The 10026-nt window shown below is 50.8% G+C and overlaps 1 protein-coding gene across 1 annotated transcript in view; it reads left to right on the forward strand.

Moving 5' to 3' along the window:
* The window catches only part of IGDCC4 (immunoglobulin superfamily, DCC subclass, member 4), a 41386-nt gene that overhangs the window by 4220 nt on the left and 27140 nt on the right, over positions 1-10026 (forward strand). Inside the window, exons 2-3 of the mRNA XM_005861124.2 lie at positions 7615-7965; positions 8840-8981. Coding sequence (XP_005861186.2) covers positions 7615-7965; positions 8840-8981 — 493 coding nt within the window. The remainder of the gene's footprint in view (positions 1-7614; positions 7966-8839; positions 8982-10026) is intronic.

A 10026-nucleotide genomic window follows, 5' to 3' on the forward strand; every position in this document is an offset into this window, starting at 1 on the left:
CCCGGTGCCTAGAATATAGTAAATAAGGTGGCAGGCTTGGTCCCTGGTGCCAAGCTTCCAGTCTGGTGGGGAGAGACTGACAGGTACTCTGGAAAGGTCAGGAAAGGTTTCCTTCAGGAAGCAATGAGTAATGGAGCTCCATGCAGTGCCTGAGTTCGCCCTATAGAAGGAGAGTGGTGATGGAGAACGTTTTCCAGCGAGAACAGCATGTGCAAACGCTCAGAGGTGACTTAGTTTGAATGAAGGTAAATCCGGCTGGAGTTTAGAGCACGGGGTGAGAGTGGAGCAGGTTGGGGAAGGATGGGATGGGCCATGGAGTATCAAGGGAGAAAGGGGTGGGGCCTGGCACCAGCTTATGAAGGGCCTTGTAAGCCCCACCAAGGTTTCTGAGGCCCCGGGAGCCCGTGGTGGGTTTTCAGATCAGCTTTGCATCAGCTCCCTCCAGCCAGTGCGGAGAATCGATTGGGCAGGGCTGAGGCTGGAAGCTCTAGCTCCTTGGGAGGCTGTCCCAGTAATCCAAAGAGGACGGTGGCCACTAGGGTGGCAGTTGGGGTGGCTAGAGTAGCTGGATTCTAGAGATATTTAGGAAGAAGAATCAGTAGGACTTGAAAATAAATTGAGTTTGTAGGAGACGAGGGAGAGGGAAGTAAAAAAATAATAGACACTTCAGCAGAACAAAGGGCCGGGGTCAGGATAGTGCCTGCCCCTCTCCTCTAACACTCCCCTTGAATCAGGGACTGGGAACTGGGGAGGCTTTTTTGTTGGAATGGGGTTGGTGCTGGAATACTCAGTGTGCTGTTTTCATCATATACAAGAAGTGGGGCTTTCTAACTCTCTATCCCTCTCCCTTCCTCTCTGTAAAAAATCAATAAAATATATTTAAAAAAAAAAGAAGCGGGGCTCTCCCTTTCACCTAGTCAGAGAGCCAGAGTCAGTAATAGGAGGCCTCTAAGAACATGGAAACTGCTTTCTTCTCACCCAGAAACTGCTTCTCTCCCATCCCTTTCTCAGTCTGGAGGCTCAGAGGCCAGCCTCAGTCAGTTGTAGTATTGGGGTGGCCTTCTCTGACCCCATCTTGGAGTTTAGGAGCTAGGTGAAACGTGCTTTCTCTTAATAGTGAATCTTGTTTTTTTATCCTCACCTGAGGATATGTTTTTGCTGATTTTTGAGAGAGAGAGAGAGAGAGAGAGACATTGATTGACTCCTATATGTGCCCTGACCAGGAATGAAACGCACAACCTTTTGGTATATGGAATGATGCTCCAACCAACTGAGCCACCTGGCCAGAGCTCAATAGTGAATCATATCCAGAAGTTATATAAACCCTCAGTGATCCTGTATGTACTTTCATGGCCCAATTAATCACACATAATGTATAAATTAGCATTTCCTTTTTTTCTCCGCCTATATGTGCCCTGACCAGGAATGAAACGCACAACCTTTTGGTATATGGAATGATGCTTCAACCAACTGAGCCACCTAGCCAGAGCTCAATAGTGAATCATATCCAGAAGTTATATAAACCCTCAGTGATCCTGTATGTACTTTCATGGCCCAATTAATCACACATAATGTATAAATTAGCATTTCCTTTTTTTCTCCTCAAGATACCTCTTTCAAGTTAAGTGACCTCACAATTAGAGCATCATTGAATGTCAGCACTGAAGGGAACTTAGAAATAACTTTAGCATGAACCCATTTTACAGATGAGAAAACTGAGTGACTTCCCAAAGTTACATGAATAGGGACTGAGCTGGGGCTGGAACCAGTCTCCTGGCGCTTGGAACAGCCAAACTGCCCAGGACTTGGTACACACATACTCTCCGCACTCCCTCCCCCTCACATAAGAAGTTATCAACTTTGGGCTTGGCCCCCCTCAGTTGGTGTGTCTGGACTCTGGAATCCACCTTTCTCCTCCCATCCCCTCTCCCCAGTGCCTCCTGTTCAGCCTCCACTGTTTCTGAGGTATAGCAACCAGACTTGACACAGAATTCCAGATGCAGAACAGATGTCATTGCCAGGCTTGCCTGGGGGCTCCCAGCTCCCTGGGGTGGGAGAGAGAGGAGTAAGAGCAGTTCTGGTGGGGGAGGCCCCAGCCTGGTCAGAGGGGAGTGATTGGAGCTGCAGGGGAAGAAAAACCAGAGAGAGGATGTTCTAGGCCTGACATGCAGAGAAATGGAATCCTCATCTTCCGGGCTAGCTGGGCTGCCAGCTAATACTGTCTTGCTGCTGAGGTTGAAGCATCCTTTGAATTTGAGGGGCTTTGAGGTCATTGGGGTCAGGAAACAGAGGTTCAATAAGCTCTCTCTCAGATGCAAGCTGGTGCAGAGACACGACTTGTAGATGATTCGATAAGGGGCTCATTACTTTGTGCTCTGGCAAGTGAGTGGAGCATATAGGTAGAAAAAGGTGGGCACAGGAGAAAGATAGTATTAATCATACAAGGCATACAGCAGCACAGGTGAGGTAGTGAGCTCCCTAGTCCTGGTAATGTTTAAGTACAGAGTTTTGTCATTGTGAGTTTGCTGTTCTGACTCTGTGCTTTTTAAGTATTTTGTTAGGTGTCTATTAGGTGCCACATAGTATGCAAGGCAGTTTCCACATATATTATTCACTTAATCTCCAGTCCTGAGGGAAATCCCTATAATTTTTACAGATCAGGAAATGGAGGCTCAGAAGAGCATGAGGGGCTCTGTGTTGTATCTTCTTTTTAAAAAAAATATATTTTATTGATTTTTTACACAGAGAAAGGGAGAGGGATAGAGGCAGAAACATCAATGAGAGAGAGACATCGATCAGCTGCCTCCTGCACACACCCCACTGGGGATGTGCCCGCAACCAAGGTACATGCCCTTGACCGGAATCGAACCTGGGACCCTTCAGTCCACAGGCCAACGCTCTATCCACTGAGCCAAACCAGATAGGGCAGTGTTGTATCTTTTTGAGCATGTTCTGTGTGTGCACTCATGTGTTCAAAGAATATTTTTTAAGCACCTACAATATGCCAGGCACTCACTGTTTTAGGAACGGGGGATTTAGAAAGCTGACAAAGACATCATCTTGAGCTTGTAGCCTAGTTGGGGAGAAAAGCAAATAAAAAAGTTAGAATGATAACTACAATGATGAAGGTGCCCAGGGTCTTATAGGGAAGAAAAAGGAGAGGCATCTAAATCAGACCCCGATGGCCCAGCTCTTGTAGGGAGAGGGAGCAGCATGAGCAACGTACGGAACAGCAATGTTTCGGAGGCCTGGAAGGGGTCTGGTCTGGTGGGGACAGAGGTCTCATGGAACAGGAGGGAGGCAGCTGAGTGTGGCTTTGCTGTCAAGTCAGCTGAAGGGGGTGCTCCTGCTTTGCTGGTGTCCCAGGCAACCATCTGAAGCTCTCCTTCCAGCTGTTAGTGGGAGGGGCTTAGTGTGTGGTTAGGGAGGCGGCCAAGGTGGGGGGCAGGGAGGGAGGTTTCTGGAAAAAACTGACTTGTGTCTCCTGGGAAAGGAGAGAGGGGATGGTGTCATGGAGAATTGCCCTAGATCAAAAACAAGTTGTAAATCTGTTGGGCCCTGAAGTTCAGAAGTGACAAGGCATTGATGTTTGTGGCAAGTTCTTGGCTTAATTAAGGAGGCATCTGGCTTCGTCCCCCTCCCCCCACCCGCCTCTTTCCTGCGAGTTCACTGAAAAATGGAACCCTGGCTCACGCCAGGCCCCTGCAAATCCCCCTAAACAGCACTGAGCTGACCCTGGGGCTCAGCAGCATCTCTCCTTTCTGTCTGAGTTCTAATTGGCCTCATAAAATCTAATTTATCCTGTAAATGGGTAAAATAATTTGTCAGAAAAAGGAGATTGAGAGACGGCCGTGGGGCTCCCAAGCATAGCAGCTCTGCGTCTCTGGCAGGGTCTCACCAAGGAGACAGAGGAGACTGGGAGAGGGAGGCCCCCTCGAGGCAGAAAGCTGGCGGGCAGCAAGTGTCCATTGTGTCTGCCCCAGCCCTGAGAGGGGCAGCTGAGAAATGCTTGTGGGAGGGGCTTTGGGGGTCAGCCATGGGGGGGGGTTGGAGGCGGGCAGGAAAGGGCTGGCCACAAAGCCACTGGACAAACAAGGCCCACTCCCCAGAGCATCACTTTTACGAAAAGATTTGATGGTGTAGAAACCACATTTATATGAAAACAAACATTGTTTGTAATGAGCAGAATGCAAAATGTGCCAAAGGTTTAAAATAAAACCATTTCGGGCCGTCAGCAAGCCTCCTGAGGATGCTCCTCTCTGCTGCTGGGCGAATTTTGGTGAAAATGAGAAATGTGGAGATTCTTCATTTTTAAAACTGTGGAAATGGAGGCTGAAAGGAGGAGAGTAATGGACCCACGGTCATACAACAAATGATGAACCCAGGACTCTGACTCTAGGACTAGGTCAAGGCCTGGTCTACTAAGTCCCACTGTCCTTCTGGGCAAGAAGGATGGATTTCCAAGTGGCTGTGTGATGTGAGACTCAGGAAAAACTTCACGAGGGAAGACGGGGGCAGCTTCACGGAGGGCCAGCGCCTGAGCTGGGTCCCTAAGGATGCATGTCCGGGCCACAGAGGTTGGGGCACTGAGGCAGAGAGAAACCTCTTATCCAGGAGCAGCTGCCTCCAAGAGAGATGAGACCCTCCTTCTGGGCCTCAGTTTCCCCCTCTGTAAAGTGAGGAATCTCAGGCTTCCCCACGTGGGCTCGGGTTCCTGGCACAGCCCTGGACCCTCCTAGGTTCTCCCTGCATGTTCACCACTGTTGGTTTCCCTGTTCTGCCTCGCTGGGTGCTGCTGGGCTCCTCAAAGGTGGGGAAGCCAGACATCTGCTGATCCACGAATATTCAGGAAGGGAATCGGAGCCTCCTCTGGGCTCCCCAGCCAGCCGCCCGGCCCCTCTGGCCGCTGTCCTGCTTGCCAGAGCCCAGGCTGCTGACATATCCAGCAGCTGCTCAGGCCCCAACTGTTCACATTGTTTGTTAAGCGCAGCAGGGGATTTTCCAAGCCCCGGCCGGGCGTGCTTTGGGGGGGCGGGGAGGCTGCCAGAGGGCTCAGGGTTTCATGTCAGTGGGGTTTTTCTCCCCTGAAACTCAAACCGACTGATTAGCGGCTGGAACCCGGCAATTGGAAGCCGCTGGGCTGAGAGCCCAGACTTGCCTGCGTTTGAATCTTAGAATCTCGGGCCTCAGAGATAGAAGGGACTGGATGTTGAGAACAGCCATTACCATTTGTGCAGCCCCTTTCAGTGCCTTTAAAGAATGAGCTCCCATTCCTTGATTGGTGCTTACTGGGCTGGAGCCCTGACTTACATCGTGTTGTTTAATCCTCCCAAGCCTGGTGATAGCCTCTTCGTTTTACAGATGTGGAAACTGAGGCCCAGGAAGGGTAAGTGGCTTGTCACACAGCTGGTGGGTGGAAGAACAAGATTGGAACCTTGACCTTCTATGCCAAGGTCAAATACTCTTTCCACCACAACAAATGGCCCGCAATGATGTGAATGCCAATTTTGTTTCCCCAATTAGAATGGAAACTGGGTGAGGGCAAGGATGCCTTCTCCTCCCTGCACCCACTGGTAATGCTGAGCCTCGCTGTGTAGCTGGAGGTGCCAGCTGAGCCTTTCTGATAGATTAAGAGACCTGGTTCAGGCCACGTCTGCCTGCCCTTCACACTGCAGCACCCTGGCCTCCTTATCGTAGCCAGCTCGCACTTCTCCCCTCAGGCTTGTTCTTCTTGGAGGATAGTGGGAAGGGAGCCGGGGGCAGACGGGGGATCTAAGCGGAGGTATATGTGTCCAGGTTTCAACGAGTGTGGCAGAGGCTGGGGAGCACGTGTTCAGGTGTGAAAGGTTGTACCTCCAGTTTGTGTATATGTTCAGATGATGCTCTATGTTTCTTCAGCAATAGGTATGTCTAGTTCATTAATAATCCTAAAATCACAGAATTTCAGACATCACCCCTACATCTGAGTAAACTAAGTCGAGAAGGAGAAGTGACTGGCCCAAGGCCACACAGCTAGACTATGACAGAGCTGGGTCTAGAACTGAGGGTCCCTGATTTCCTCACCATTGTGCTTTCTGCATGCCCCACATGGCTCTGGCAGGCCAGACCTGCCTTGTAATGAGTATGGGCCATTGTCCCTGGTTCACTCTGATACCTCATCCCGCCCTGAAGGAAGGAGTCAGGCCAAAGGATAAGAAGTGATGTTGGGCCATTGAGCTTTTACGGGACAGGGAGGCAGCAGGTCAACCCTCCCAGTGGGAGACACACTGGGAGAACCAATTTCTCTGAGAATGATGGTTCCTGGCACTGCTGAAATGTTGGTTAAAATAATAAATACGGATTGGCCATCGTGTGTTTTGTTTTGAGATGGCATTTCCTTCCTCCATTGTTCCCTTTGTGACAAGGACAGTGCTGAGCTGCAGGCTCTCCTGGCGCCTCTGGAGACTGGGTTCTGGCTCTGGCTTGCTGCCTGGCCCTGGGGAAATGAGCTGCAGGAAGGAGTGCCTAGCTTCCCAGCCACTGGGGCAGGAACGGGTAGGGCTATAGTGGTGAAGACGATCTGTAAGGTTTCAGGGGAGGGAGTGACATCACTGAGCCCCCCGTTCTGTGCCAGGTCAGGCACTGTGCTGTACTCCTTCCCACACGTCATCTCATTCCGTACTCACAACAACCTTATCAGAAGCCATTACTGTGTCTTGTTTTTCAAAAAATATATTTTTATTGATTTCAGAGAGAAAGGGCGAGGGGGAGAGAAATAGAAACATTAAGATGAGAGAGAATCATTGATCAGCTGCCTCCTGCATGCCCCACACTGGGGATTGAGCCCCCAATCTGGCCATGTGCCCTGGCCAGGAATGGAACTGCAACCTCCTGGTTCATAGGTCAATGTTCAACTACTGAGACACACCGGCTGGGCTGTCTTGTTTTTCATTGAGATACAATTCACATACCATAAAACTCACCCATTAAAGTGTACGAATCAATGGTGTTTAGTATATTCACAAGGTTGTGCAACCATCACCATGATCTAATTCTAGAAATTTTTATCACTTCAAAAAGAAACATTATATGTCCCTTAACCATCACTCCTCATTCTTCCCTCTCCCCCATCCCTGGCAACCATTAATCTACTTTCTGTCTCTATGATTTGCCTGTTCTGGACATTTCATAATAATGAGATCATGCAGTATGCGGCATTTTGTGACTGGCTGCTTTTACTTAGCGTAAAATTTTCAAGGTTCATCCACGTCAAAGCACATATCAGTTCTTCATTCCTTTTGGTGGCTGAGTAATGTATTTATCCATTCCTCAGGTGATGGGCAGCTGGGTTATTTCCACTTATTGCCTATCATGAATAATGATGCTAAGAACTGAGTGTTTTAGTGGGTGAGGACATTGAGCAGCTGGGGAAGATGGGCACGGATGGAGAAGTGCAGCAGTTTGCCCCAAATCTCAGTTAGTAAGGGACAGAGCCAGGATCCAGACCCAAGTCTTCCTATGGGACCTCTTTCTCCACAATTTGTTCCAGGCCCTGGGTGGGTGACTCAGGAGCTGGGGTCTGGGGAAGGTGGGAAGACACATGCTGATGGCCCTGGTGTCCCCTCCTCTACGCAGGGGAGCTGCCGTTGCCCCAGGAGACAACCGTGGAGCTGAGCTGTGGACCGGGGCCAGTACAAGTGGTCCTGGGCCCAGAGCAGGTGGCGGTGCTGGACTGTAGTCTGGGGACTGCCGCTGCCGGACCCCCCACCAGCATCACGTGGAGCAAAGACGGAGGTGTCCTGCTGGAGCACAGCCACCTGCGCCTGCTACCCAATGGCTCCCTGTGGCTGTCCCAGCCGCTAGCACCCAATGGCAGTGAGGAGGCAGCCCCTGGAGCCTCAGATGTCATCGAGGGCAGCTATTCCTGTCTGGCCCGTGGCCCGCTCGGAGTGGTGGCCAGCCAGGCTGCAGTGGTCAAGCTCGCCAGTAAGTGCCCGTATCGGGGGACTGAGCTAAGACCGGGGCGGCCTGGGGAATGGGAAGTGGGATCCTGATTGTTACCTGCACAAAAACCTATCTTTTCAGCTCAGGCCCCTTCCCCTGCCTTCCTGGTATTGTCTGCCTCACTGTTCATTAGTCCCATTTCTCCACCCCTGTTCTCGCTCCTTTTCTTTCCCATGGAGTTTGAGAGTCTAAAGTTGTGCTCTCCTCCAGGAAGCCTGCCAGAGGGGCTTATAAGAGTATGGGAGCCCTAACCAGTTTGGCTCAGTGGATAGAGAGTCGGCCTGCGGACTGAAGGATCCCAGGTTCGATTCTGGTCAAGGGCATGTACCTTGGTTTTGGGCACATCCCCAGTAGGGAGTGTGCAGGAGGCAGCTGATTGATGTTTCTCTCTCATCGATGTTTCTAACTCTTTGTCCCTCTCCCTTCCTCTCTGTAAAAAATCAATAAAATATATTTTTTTAAAAAGAGTATGGGAGGCACAAAGGTGGCTCTCCAGAGAGCTCCCCACCTCACAGGAGGTGGAGTATGTGGAGTCAAGCCCCACTGTCCAGTCCACCCTTTGGGGGCTCTCAGGAGGCCCAGGTCACCATGAAATAATTTTCAGGACAGAAAAAGTGTGCATCTTACTGTGGGCTGACCATGATTCTGATGTTAAGCCTGGGGACTTTGGAATTCACAGCATCTAACCAGTAATGACCACTCTTATCTTCTCCAACTGTGTCTCTATTGGTCTGAATTGGCTCTGCTTGTATTCTGTCACCTGTGTCTCTCGTGTGTGTTTCACTGTCTGTGCGCGCTGTGGCCTCTCTTCCCCGTCCCTCTCCTGTCCCTGCCTGTGTGTCGTCCTCATCCTCAGCACTCACAGGCTTCTCTCTGCACCCGGAGTCTCAGACAGTGGAGGAGAACGGGACAGCTCGATTTGAGTGCCACATTGAAGGGCTGCCAGCTCCCAGCATTACTTGGGAGAAGGACCAGGTGACAGTGCCTGCGGAGCCTCGGTGAGTGCCCTGTAGGGGAGTGGAGCGTGGGGCCCAGTGGGCAGGCCAGGGCGGGCTCAGGGATTCTTAGAGTCAGGAAGCCTCCGTTTGCTGAAACTGACTTAGGAGCCAAACACTGCCTCACTCTCAGCTCATTTCTGGTCCCAAGCAGAAGTCAGGCAAGAAGTTTTTGCTCCCTGGGAGGAAACGCCCACCCGCCCTAAGCGATGAAGCTTGGGTAGAGAGTAGTGATAGAATCCTTCAGAGCATCTCTAGTCCAACCACTTGCTTTATTGAGGACCCTCAGGACCAGAGAGGAGCTGTGGTTTATCCAAAGCCACACCATGAATCTCTGGCAGAATGTTTATTTGTTCAAGGCCCCACGGCTGCTGGAAAGGTATTCTCTTTGCAAGGTTCTTCTGGGGTTTCTACCTCTCTTCCTCTCTCAGGCCCTCCAGTAGCATCTGATAAATGGGTTGTGGGGGTCCTTCCTGTTTCAACCTCCTCTCTCCCCATGAAGTCAGTGGGCAGAGGGAGCCATGCCGGGGAAGCGTTTCTAAGGTGGAAAAGAAGCAGAGGCTAAACCCTCTCGTGGCCTCCTGGGTGGCCCAGATGTACCAGCAGGTGACCAGAAGGCATGAGGCTCATTCACATCTGAGCTGATCTCATGGCTCGGTTGTCATCCCATGGATTCTCACATCCATGGAAATGTGGCTCCACAGGCCTTTCCCAGCCTCTGGCTACCTCTCTCTAGCTGTAGCTACCACCTCACCCTCTCCTGGTGGAGGTGGGGTTCCTTCGGCTCAGAAACACTGGTTTTCAGATCTCCCTGCCCTGGGACTAACCTGTCTTGAATGTGTTGAGTTGTCCCAGTTCTTCCTACTTTTGCCCATGTCTAGGTAGGGGTGAAAGTGTAGGAGAAATTTCTATGTAGAAAAGCCACAGGACACATCTCTGTAACAGTTGTGAAGGAGAAAGAAGGGAGAGAAGTCAAGATATAAGCCACCATGTTGACTTTGGTGATTGGTTAGTCCCATTGGTCCTCAGCAAGTCACTTCTCACTTAA

Source organism: Myotis brandtii, unplaced genomic scaffold, assembly GCF_000412655.1.
Source record: "Myotis brandtii unplaced genomic scaffold, ASM41265v1 scaffold144, whole genome shotgun sequence".
NCBI classification, from domain to species: Eukaryota; Metazoa; Chordata; class Mammalia; order Chiroptera; family Vespertilionidae; genus Myotis; species Myotis brandtii.